At 39.4% G+C, this 10,914-nt stretch overlaps 3 protein-coding genes across 3 annotated transcripts; all 3 read left to right on the top strand.

Moving 5' to 3' along the window:
- The first annotated feature begins 143 nt into the window (after window positions 1–143).
- Window positions 144–2,856, top strand: LOC115399502 (glutathione S-transferase omega-1-like). The gene is made up of 6 exons (XM_030106919.1): window positions 144–278; window positions 1,019–1,127; window positions 1,239–1,461; window positions 1,546–1,647; window positions 1,744–1,850; window positions 2,211–2,856. The coding sequence occupies exons 1-6, from the start codon at window positions 251–253 to the stop codon at window positions 2,359–2,361; spliced, it is 720 nt and encodes a 239-aa protein (XP_029962779.1). The 5' UTR covers window positions 144–250; the 3' UTR covers window positions 2,362–2,856.
- A 1,406-nt stretch (window positions 2,857–4,262) lies between these two features.
- Window positions 4,263–7,174, top strand: LOC115399501 (glutathione S-transferase omega-1-like). The gene is made up of 6 exons (XM_030106918.1): window positions 4,263–4,394; window positions 5,380–5,488; window positions 5,581–5,803; window positions 5,890–5,991; window positions 6,083–6,189; window positions 6,558–7,174. The coding sequence occupies exons 1-6, from the start codon at window positions 4,367–4,369 to the stop codon at window positions 6,706–6,708; spliced, it is 720 nt and encodes a 239-aa protein (XP_029962778.1). The 5' UTR covers window positions 4,263–4,366; the 3' UTR covers window positions 6,709–7,174.
- A 1,830-nt stretch (window positions 7,175–9,004) lies between these two features.
- On the top strand, window positions 9,005–10,834 carry LOC115399500 (glutathione S-transferase omega-1-like). Its single transcript, XM_030106917.1, has 5 exons — window positions 9,005–9,526; window positions 9,621–9,843; window positions 9,928–10,029; window positions 10,144–10,250; window positions 10,637–10,834. The coding sequence occupies exons 1-5, from the start codon at window positions 9,378–9,380 to the stop codon at window positions 10,785–10,787; spliced, it is 732 nt and encodes a 243-aa protein (XP_029962777.1). The 5' UTR covers window positions 9,005–9,377; the 3' UTR covers window positions 10,788–10,834.
- Window positions 10,835–10,914: the final 80 nt, after the last annotated feature.

Below are 10,914 nucleotides of genomic sequence, written 5' to 3'. Positions count from 1 at the left end.
ATTTTTTCTTCAGTCGTCTCAAGCAAACGGAGAAACGCAGCTGCTTGGCACCACGGTAACCATGGTAATCACACAACTCCAGTCCCTCACGCTATTGGCTGATTTTTGTCCGGGCCCGCCCACCCCGGAACTGAAGCACAGAATAAATAATTGGCAAGTGTCATGCCATGAGAGTGTTGAGGTTTCTCTGCACGATACTCTGCACTTTATTTCACTTTTATCCTGCCCTGACTGATATTACAGAGTGACCATGCCAACTGAGAAGAGTCACGCTAAAGGTGAGATAATCCGTGTTGTTTAAGGCTGAAATTTTAGACTTCTTTGCCATTTTCCTGGTTTACGAAATAGACTCCGTTCTAGCCCTTCGTCCCATTGTCACAACGGTCGTTTATTTCGCTTCATTTTCTTCTCAAACTTTATCTCAAACGCTTGCATGACGTCGATATTTCAGGAAAGTGTCTTGCAAGACATTCTCCCATCCTTTTTAATACATTGCATGCGTTGTACTTGGGCTTGTTAGGTGAAAATACTTTCGAACACATGAACTGATCTGATTCAAAAGAGATGGAAACACTGTGCAAAATGCCAGTAGAAACACAATGCAATGAGTTGCTGAAAGGCGAAATTTTACTATTTCATTCAATTTAATTAAGCTTTATTTATATTACGCCAATTAAAACATAGTCGTTTCAAGACACTTTTCCAGAGAATGTACAACAGATCCACATGAGCAAGCATAAGCGACTGTGGAAGGAAGAAACCTTTGCAGAACCAGGGTCAGAGGTGGCGGCTTTCTGCTATTTCATCATGATACTTTACTTTTGGAAAACAGTTCAACTGAAACATATTCCAGCTGATTAATGAAAGACTGTCAAGGGGGTCAGTCATCACCCATGTAATGGTTACCAGTAATGGAATAATGACCATTTTAAATGTAATTAAACCAATAACATTGTGATTTATCAATAATGTAGTGAAATGTTGATATCAGTGAATAAATGTTATCTTGTCTTATCAGGCAGTGCCCCGCCCGGTCCAGTGCCAGCAGGCACCATCAGAGTCTACAGCATGAGGTTCTGCCCTTTTGCACAGAGGGCAAGATTGGTGCTCAATGCTAAAGGAATCAAGTAAATAATGTTTCTTTTTGCAGTTTAAACACAATTTCAACTTCCTTGATGTTTTTTTGTTTTTTTTTTTTGTCATAAAATAACTTTCTTCCACCTACCCTTGTTTGTCAGGCATGAAGTTGTTAACATCAACCTGATGGACAAACCTGACTGGTTCCTGGAAAAGAATCCTCTGGGTCTTGTTCCAACCCTGGAGACGTCTGCTGGTGAGGTGATCTATGAGTCCCCCATCACCTGTGACTACCTGGATGAAGTGTACCCTGGGAAGAAACTGCTTCCTCCAACTCCTTTAGAGAAAGCGCAGCAGAAGATGCTGCTGGAGCAATTTTCTAAGGTTTGTTACATTCCAAATGTCCAGATCCTGTTTTGCTTGTCTACCCTCATCAAGCGCTCACATTATTATTGCTTTTTTCTACAGATACCAGGTTACTATTACAGGATTACGATGGGAAGGAAGAAAGGTGAGGATGTCTCAGGGCTGCTCAGTGAACTCAAAGAGAATTTCACCAAACTGGATGCGGTATGTTTATAAAGTTCCTTCACATCTGTCCATATTTTCTTATAAGATGCATGTGATCTGTTTCTGTGTTTTAATGCAAGAGATTTTTTTTTTCAGGTCCTCACTAAGAAGAAGACCAAGTTCTTTGGTGGCGACTCCATCACAATGATCGACTACATGATGTGGCCATGGTTTGAGAGGCTGGAGGTCTTTGACGTGAAACAGTGAGTTTAAAATGCAAACTTTGAGGTCATTTGACAAGAAATGTTTTATTTATTAAGTCGCTTGATTGTCATCTGAGTTGAGCAAGTATTAGATGCAGTATAAAAGTCAGATATGTAAAATATATAGCAGGAAATTACATGAATTATCATCATGATAAGAAAATCTTACCTAATATTATTTTAAGTCATCTGACATGGTGAAAGCTTGTAAAGATGACTTGCAATCCTCCAGGAAAGGTGATGTAACCTGCTGGAGAATAGGCAGCTTGAACTTTCACTAAATGTTCACAAAGTCTTTGGTTCACCAACATTTATTTACAAGCACCAGTGTGTTCATACTGTGATTTTCTGTCTTTGCAGATGTGTGGACAATGCACCCGAGCTGAAGAAGTGGACTGAGCGCATGTTGGAGGATCCAGCTGTCAAAGCCACCGCACACAGTTTGGAAAACCACAAGATTTTCTACAAGAGCTACGCCGCTGGCACACCCGACTACGACTTCGACCTGTAGAGAGCTGCTGTCCTTCCCACAGTGGGCCACAGTGTGACTGACAACACACCCATGAAGTCAGCTGTACATGGTTCAGCTGCCCTCTTAAGCTTTAATGATGATTTTCATTTAAAATTAATATTTCATGAAATCATCAAGTTCAATTTATTTACCTCCCTTTTTTTCCTTTTGGGGTCATTTTCATTCTTTTTCTTGTCATGGGAACGTTTCAGGGGGAAAAAATCCTGCCAATTTATATTTGTTTAATGCGGTCAAGTATTTTTTTTTTTTTATACCATTGATACAATAGATGTTAACTTCTGTAGAGTGAAAGCTTCTTTATTGGCCATGCAAATGGTGTTTTGTCATTTGAGAAAATATACATTTCAATAGCTTGAACCAGGTAAATTAATTTTCTGACTCAGGGTGATATGAATGATCTATTTCAAGAGTGTGACATGCAAAATAAAAAAACACATGTATTTCTAAGTCTGTGTTGTGTGTTTGAGTTGCAATTCACACAAACTTGCATTTTGGGCAGAGATGAAAGGCAGTTTTTTTTATAATTTGAATAAAATTAGAAGACATAATAGCAAATGTATTATCTCTTTTAACAATGAAAGTAGTCATCAATATTTTGTAAAACATTCTCGTTTGGGCTGCCACTTGTCTGTAAGGTAATCTTTCTCAAAGACTTCTTGTTGCTGCTCGTTTTCACCAGCAGAGGGTAACTGTCTGTCCAGATTACCCATTTAGACAGGTGTTACAAATGACAAAGTAAATATATTAGACTGCAAGCTCCACTTTTGTGGAGCATGATATTTTAGATGATCAGCTCCACTGACTGGAAGCATCGAGAACTGCTTGGCTCTAATCTTATCATCTGTAAATAACCTTTGTGGTCAACTGAGAAGAGCATGTCCTCTGAAGTCTGTATCACCTGAGGTGGACCACAGGTTTTAATTTCAGCTCAGATGTCACTTTCTATTTTTCTGTTCCGACTCTGAGATTTGCAATCTGTGTCCATTGAGGAGTCATCTATGGTATAATTGGTGCTATATAAAAATAAAAACCAATTGAAGTGAACTGAATTACAGCTTAGAGCGTGTTTGTGTAATTTAGTGTGCTTTTTATTTACAAAGGAGCACTAAGAAGATTCTTTCACCTCTGGAGTTAACTCAGAACAGCTGGATGATATTATGACCTTATCTTTGAGTGCTGCTGGGACACAGGCCGGAGTCTGATCACCTCCGGTCGGGTCGCCTGGGCGAGGGTGTCTGATGTTGAAAGACTCGAAACACCCAATGACCCCAGGTTACATCACTGATGATGTGTCACAGCGCATGTATCTTTCAATTACCTGAAGCTCAGGGAAACTGCACACAAATATGGATGGGCTCAATCTTTGTTCATAGAAAGCAAAAACTCCACTGCTGCCACTGGCTGTCAGAGCACTGACCCCTCTGCCAGGACTCGGAAACACTTTGAGTATTTTGGTGTGCAGGTTCAGGAAACAGATGTGACTGCCACACTGGTAACACACTGTTTCATTGTCCACAAAGTCCATAGCCTTGTCTGTGAAGCCCTGAGCCCACCGGAAGAGTATAAAACGAAAAAAATAACATGAGCCCATCTTAGCATAGCTAAATAGTATCCGAATTACGACGGTAGTTTCGCCTCTACGTGTCAATAAAGTAACTTCAAACCTGATTTGTAAGCTTTCAATGTCGCCCATTTTAAGGCAAAATAAAACTATCTGAAATTTTTATTTTATCAATATTTTTTCTTTCGTCGTCTCAAGCAAACAGAAGCGCAGCTGCTTGACATCACGGTAACCATGGTAACCACACAACTCTAGTCACTCACGCCATTGGCTGATATTTGAGCGGGCCCGACCACCCCGGAACTGAAGCACAGAATAAATTTTCAGGAAGTGTCATGCTATGTTAGTGTTGAGGTTTCTCTGCACGATACTCTGCACTTAATTTCACTTCTATCCTGCCGTGACTGTTATTACAGAGTGACCATGCCATCTGAGAAGAGTCTCGCTAAAGGTGAGATATTCTGTATTGTTTAAGAAACTGAAGTTTTAGAGTTCTTTGCCATTTTTCCTGGTTTACGAAATAGACTCCGTTGTAGCCCTTTGTCCATTTTCACAACGGTCGTTTATGTCGCTTCATTTTCTTCTCAAACTTTGTCTCAAACGCTTGCATTACATTGACATTTCAGAAAAGTGTATTGCAAGACATTCACCCGTCCTTTTTTAAGACGTTGTATGCGTTGTACTTGGGCGTGTTTGGAATGTGAGGGAGGAGTGACAGGAGAGTTTTTGCTTTGCCACAATGAGTCAGCATTATTTTCCATACATTGCAGACATTGAAGATATTTGACGCCTCTTCAAACATGACTGTCACGTTATCATTATGTAATGTTATGATGGCTATTACAAGCTGCTTGTTTTGAAATGTATCTGTTCGTTTTAGTGTAAAATTCACACAGTTAACGAGGTATTAGGAAAAATGAATGAATAAATAAATTGAAGATCCTGACTTTCCTTGAATTGGATGTCAACAGCACACAGACTGGAGACAGAGCCAATCAATGTAGAACTGACTTTTATACTATATGCGAGAGCACTGTTTGCCTTTTGAGAGCATTGTAATGTTTTCATAAGGTCTGAGATTCAGACAACTTAACAAATTTTAAAAACAAATCTGTCAGGGTTGCAGTATAGGAGTTTTTGCACGAGTCATACAATCTGAATCTGTTAAAATGCTGTTTCACTTTTGCAGAACAGTTTAACTCGAAGAACATAAAGTGGAAAACCAGTCTTGATTGAAACATATTCAACATTTTATTAAAGACTGTCAAGGGAGTCAGTCATCACTGTGTTATGGTAACCTATAGATTAATGACCAATGTATCTGCCTAAAACATAATTTGGGGCATTTTAAATGTGATGAAACCAATAACATTGTGATTTACCAATAATGTAGTGAAATGTTGATAACGATGAATAAATGTTACTTCTCTTATCAGGCAGTGCCGCACCCGGTCCAGTGCCAGCAGACACCATCAGAATCTACAGCATGAGGTTCTGCCCTTTTGCACAGAGGGCAAGATTGGTGCTGAATGCTAAAGGAATCAAGTAAGTATTTATTTCTTTGCACTTTCAACAAAATATCAACTTGTTTGATTTGTTGTATAACAGAATTTTCTGTCCCCACTCTCGTTTCTCAGGCATGAAATTGTGAACATCAACCTGAGAGACAAGCCTGACTGGTTCCTGGAGAAGAATCCTCTGGGTCTTGTTCCAACCCTGGAGACGTCTGCTGGTGAGGTGATCTATGAGTCCCCCATCACCTGTGACTACCTGGATGAAGTGTATCCCGGGAAGAAGTTGCTTCCTCCAACTCCTTTAGAGAAAGCGCAGCAGAAGATGCTGCTGGAGCAATTTTCTAAGGTTTGTTACATTCCAAATGTCCAGATCCTGTTTGCGTGCCTACCCTCAACAAGCACTCACATTATTATTGCTTTTTTTTTTTTCAGATACCACCTTACTTCTACAAGATTCCAACGGGGAGAAAGAATGGTGAAGATGTCTCAGGGCTGCAAGCGGAACTCATAGAGAACTTGTTGAAACTGGATGGGGTATGTTTTAAAGTTACTTCACATCTGTCCACATTTTCTTATTAGCGGCATGTGATCTGTTTCTGTTTTTCAATAAATCATTTTTTTTCAGGTCCTCACAAAGAAGAAGACGAAGTTCTTTGGTGGCGACTCCCTAACAATGATCGACTACATGATGTGGCCATGGTTTGAGAGGCTGGAGGTCTTCGACGTCACTCAGTGAGTTTAAAATACAAACAAACTTTGAATGACGTATATACAATATGTAGCTGGGAATTCTATAAATTCGGATCATGATAATGAAATCTCGCTCAATATTATTTTATAGCATCTGATATGGTGGAAGCTTGTAAAAGTGACTTGCAATCCTCCAGGCAAAGTGACGCAACCTGCTGGAGAATAGGCAATTTAAACTTTTACAAACCAAAACAGTTGTTAAAATAGTTTTATGCTCCTTTTACCTGTCATCCTGTTTTTTTTTCTCTTAATCTCTTGTATTCACAAAAACTGTAAATAAAACCTTTGGTTCACCAGCATTTTTTTCAGTCACAGGTGTGTTAATACTGTGACTCTCTTTGTCTTTGCAGATGTTTGGACAACGCACCTGAGCTGAAGAAGTGGATCGAGCGCATGTTGGAGGATCAAACTGTCAAAGCCTCTGGACACAGTGTGGACACCTACAAGGCTTTCTACAAGAGCTACAATGATGGCACACCCAACTTCGACTACGGCCTGTAGAGCGCTGCTGTCCTTCCCACAGTGGGACTGACAACACACTCATGAAGTCGACCCTACATGGTTCAGCTGCCCTCTTAAGCTTTAAGGATGATTTTCATTGAAAAATTGATATTTGGTGAAATCATCGAGATTCAATTTATTTACCTCCTTTTTTCCTTTTGGGGTCACTTTCATTCATTCTTTTCCTTTCATGTGAAAGTTTCAGGGGAAAAAAAATCCTGCCATTTTGCCAATCCTGTTAAATGTTTTTGCGTATTTTTTTTTTTATATACCATTGATACAATAGATGTTAACTTTTAGAGATTGAAAGTTTCTTTTATTGGTCATGCAAATGGTGTTTTGTCATACAAGAAAATATGCATTTCTATAGTTTGAACCAGGTAAATTAGTTTTCTGACTCAGGGTGATATACATGATCTATTTCAAGAGTGTGACATGGAAAATAAAAAATACATGTATTTCTCAATCTGTATTGTGTGTTTGTGTTGCAATACACACAAACTTGCATATTGGTCAGTGATGAAACACAAGATGTTTCTTTTTTTTATAATTTGAATAAAATTAGAAGACATAATAGCAAATGTATTATCTCTTTTATTAATGAAAATAGTCGTCCACATGTAAAACATTCCCGTTTAGGCTGCCATTTGAGTCTAAGGTAAACTTTCTCAATAACTTCTTGTTGCTGCTTGTTTTCACCAGCAGGAGGTCTCTGTCTGTCCAGAGGAACTACGCCTCTAAATGCAACACATTCCCACTGTCAGCCATTTGGACACAGGTGTTACAAATGACAAAGTAAATATATTACACTGCAAGCTCCACTTTTGTGGAGCATGATATTTTAAATGACCAACTCCACTGACTGGAAGCATCGAGAACTGCTTGGTTCTAATCTTATCATTTGGAAAGAAGCTTTGTGGTCAACTGAGATAAGCATGTCCTCTGAAGTCTGTATCACCTGAGGTGGACCACAGGGTTTAAATTTAGCTCAGATTTTACTTTCTATTTTACTGTTCCTACTCTGAGATTTGCAATCTGTGCCCCTGTGGAGTCATCTATGGTATAATTGGTGCTATATAAAAATGAAAACCAATTGAAGTGAACTGAATTACAGCTTGGAGCATGTTTGTAGGTGTAATTTAGTGTGCTTTTCATTTACAAAGGAGTATTAAGAAGATCTTTCACTTCTGGAGTTAAGTCAGAACAGCTGGATGATATTATGACCTTACCTTTGAGCTGGTTCTTTACCTGAAGCTCAGGGAAACTGCACACAAATATGAATAGGCCCAGTTTTTGTTCGGCGAAAGCAAAAACTCCACTGCTGCCACTGGCTGTCAGAGCACTGACCCCTCTGCCAGGACTCGGAAACACTTTGATTGTTTTGGTGTGAAGATTCAGGAAACAGATGTGACTACCACACCGGTAACACACTGTTTCATTGTCCACAAAATCCACAGCCTTGTCTGTGAAGCCCTGAGCCCACCTGAAGAGCATTAAACGGAAGAAAACAGGAGGCCATCTTAGCATAGCCAAATTGTATCCAAATTAAGACGGTATCTGAATCTGTTAACATGCTGTGTTTCACTTTTGGGAAACAGTTCAACTAAAACAACAAAGTGGAAAACCAGTCTCGATTGAAACATATTGACCAGTTTATTAAAGACTGTCAAGGCTGTCAGTCATCACCATGGTAACCAATAATAGAATAATGACCAATGTATCTGCCAAAAACATAATCTGGGGCATTTTAAATGTGATGAATCCAATGACATTGTGATTTACCAATAATGTAGTAAAATGTTGATAAAGATGAATAAATGTTATCTTCTCTTATCAGGCAGTGCCGCACCCGGTCCAGTGCCAGCAGGCACCATCAGAATCTACAGCATGAGGTTCTGCCCTTTTGCACAGAGGGCAACATTGGTGCTGAATGCTAAAGCAATCAAGTAATGCCAATAACATAATTTGGGCCATTTTATTTGTGATGAGACCAATAATATTGACACATGAACTCATCTGATTCAAAAGAGATGGAAACACTGTGCAAAATGCCAGTAGAACCACAATGCAAGGAGGTGCTGAAAGGTGAAATTTTACTATTTCATTCAATTTAATTAAGCTTTATTGATAGTGCACCAGTTAAAACAGTCGTTTCAAGACACCTTCACAGAGAATATAGAACAGATCCACATGAGAAACCATAAGCGACTGTGGAAGGAAGAAACCTTTGCAGAACCAGGGTCAGAGGTGGCGGCTTTCTGCCATTTCATCATGATACTGACTTTTCTTGAATTGGATGTCAACAGCACACAGACTGGAGACAGAGCCAATAAAGTCGAACTGACTTTTATACTATATGCTCGAGGACTATTCGCCTTTTGAGAACACTGTAATGCTTTCATGAGGTCTGAGATTCAAACAACAGAGTTTCCAAACAAATCTTTCAATAATTGCAGTATCAGACTCAGCACGAGACATAAAATCTGAATCTGTTAACTACTGTGTTTTACTTTTGGAAAACAGTTCAACTGAAACATATTCCAGTGGATTAATTAAAGACTGTCAAGGGGGTGAGTCATCACCCATGGAATGGTTACCAATAATGAAATAATGACCATTTTAAATGTAATTAAACCAATAACATTGTGATTTACCAATAATGTAGTAAAATGTTGATAAAGATGAATAAATGTTATCTTCTCTTGTTAGGCAGTGCCCCGCCCGGTCCAGTGCCAGCAGGCACCATCAGAATCTACAGCATGAGGTTCTGCCCTTTTGCACAGAGGGCAAGATTGGTGCTGAATGCTAAAGGAATCAAGTAAATAATGTTTCTTTTTGCAATTTAAACACAATCTCAACTTGTTTGATTTGTTGTATAAACTAATTTTTCTGCACCTACCCTTGTTTCTCAGGCATGAAATTGTGAGCGTCCACCTGAGAGACAAGCCTGACTGGTTCCTGGAGAAGAATCCTCTGGGTCTTGTTCCAACCCTGGAGACGTCTGCTGGTGAGGTGATCTACGAGTCCCCCATCACCTGTGAGTACCTGGATGAAGTGTATCCCGGGAAGAAACTGCTTCCTCCAACTCATTTCGAGAAAGCACAGCAGAAGATGCTGCTGGAGCAATTTTCTAAGGTTTGTTTTGTTACAAATGTCAAGATCCTGTTTGCTTGCTTACACTCATCAAGCACTCACATTATTATTGCTTTTTTTCTTCAGATAGCAGGTTACTTCTACAAAAATCCAATGGGGAAAAAGAATAGTGAGGATGTCTCAGAGCTGGAAGCTGAACTCAAAGAGAACCTGATGAAACTGGATCGAGTAGGTTTTAAAGTTATTTCACATCTGTTCACATTTTCTTATTAGCTGGATGTCTTCTGTTTCTGTTTGTCAGTACAACATAATTTTCTGTTTTTTGGGTTTTTTTTTTTTCAGGTTCTCACTCAGAAGAAGACCAAGTTCTTTGGTGGCGACTCCCTCACAATGATCGACTACCTGATGTGGCCATGGTTTGAGAGGCTGGAGGTGTTCGACCAGAATCAGTGAGTTTAAAAACAAACAAAATTTTGAATGTGGTATATACAATATATAGCCGGGAATTCTATAAATTCGAATCGTGGTAATGAAATCTTACTCAATATTATTTTGTAGCATCTGATATGGTGGAAGCTTGTAAGGATGACTTGCAGTCCTTACGAAGACCGGTCCAGGTGATGTAACCTGCTGGAGAAGAGGCACTTAAACTTTTACAAACATGAAGTTGTGAAATTGTTTTATGATTCCTTTACCTGTGGTCCTGTTTTTTTTTTTTTTTTTTTTTTTTTTTTTTAATTTGTTGCATTCACAAGAAGTGTTCGCAAAATCTTTGGTTCACCAACGTCTTTTACAAGCCCCAGTGTGTTAATGCTATGATTCTTCGTCTTTGCAGATGTTTGGACAGCACACCTGGGCTGAAGAAGTGGACCGAGCGCATGTTGGAGGATCCAGCTGTCAAAGTCTCTGGACACAGTGTGGACACCTACAAGGCTTTCTACACCACCTACTTGGAGGGCAAACCCAACTTCGACTACGGCCTGTAAAGAGCTGTCGTCCTTCCCACAGTGGGCCACAGTGTGACAGACAACACACCCATGAAGTCGGCTCTGCATGGTTCAGCTGCCCTCTTGAGCTTTAATGATGATTTTCATTTAAAAATTGATATTTCAT

Source organism: Salarias fasciatus, chromosome 13, assembly GCF_902148845.1.
Source record: "Salarias fasciatus chromosome 13, fSalaFa1.1, whole genome shotgun sequence".
In the NCBI taxonomy this organism is placed as follows: Eukaryota; Metazoa; Chordata; class Actinopteri; order Blenniiformes; family Blenniidae; genus Salarias; species Salarias fasciatus.
The sequence above is the reverse complement of the archived record's forward strand: the minus strand, read 5'-3'. Positions and strand labels throughout refer to the sequence as shown.

Bases quoted from the DNA above. Each gene is read 5' to 3' on its own strand.
- LOC115399502 (XM_030106919.1), top strand. From the start codon at position 251: ATGCCAACTGAGAAGAGTCACGCTAAAG. The intron at 1,128-1,238 runs GTAAATAATGTT...CTTGTTTGTCAG, and splicing joins CTCAATGCTAAAGGAATCAA to GCATGAAGTTGTTAACATCA. The intron at 1,648-1,743 runs GTATGTTTATAA...TTTTTTTTTCAG, and splicing joins ATTTCACCAAACTGGATGCG to GTCCTCACTAAGAAGAAGAC.
- LOC115399501 (XM_030106918.1), top strand. From the start codon at position 4,367: ATGCCATCTGAGAAGAGTCTCGCTAAAG. The intron at 5,489-5,580 runs GTAAGTATTTAT...CTCGTTTCTCAG, and splicing joins CTGAATGCTAAAGGAATCAA to GCATGAAATTGTGAACATCA. The intron at 5,804-5,889 runs GTTTGTTACATT...TTTTTTTTTCAG, and splicing joins TGCTGGAGCAATTTTCTAAG to ATACCACCTTACTTCTACAA.
- LOC115399500 (XM_030106917.1), top strand. From the start codon at position 9,378: ATGTTGATAAAGATGAATAAATGTTATCTTCTCTTGTTAGGCAGTGCC. The intron at 9,844-9,927 runs GTTTGTTTTGTT...TTTTTTCTTCAG, and splicing joins TGCTGGAGCAATTTTCTAAG to ATAGCAGGTTACTTCTACAA. The intron at 10,030-10,143 runs GTAGGTTTTAAA...TTTTTTTTTCAG, and splicing joins ACCTGATGAAACTGGATCGA to GTTCTCACTCAGAAGAAGAC.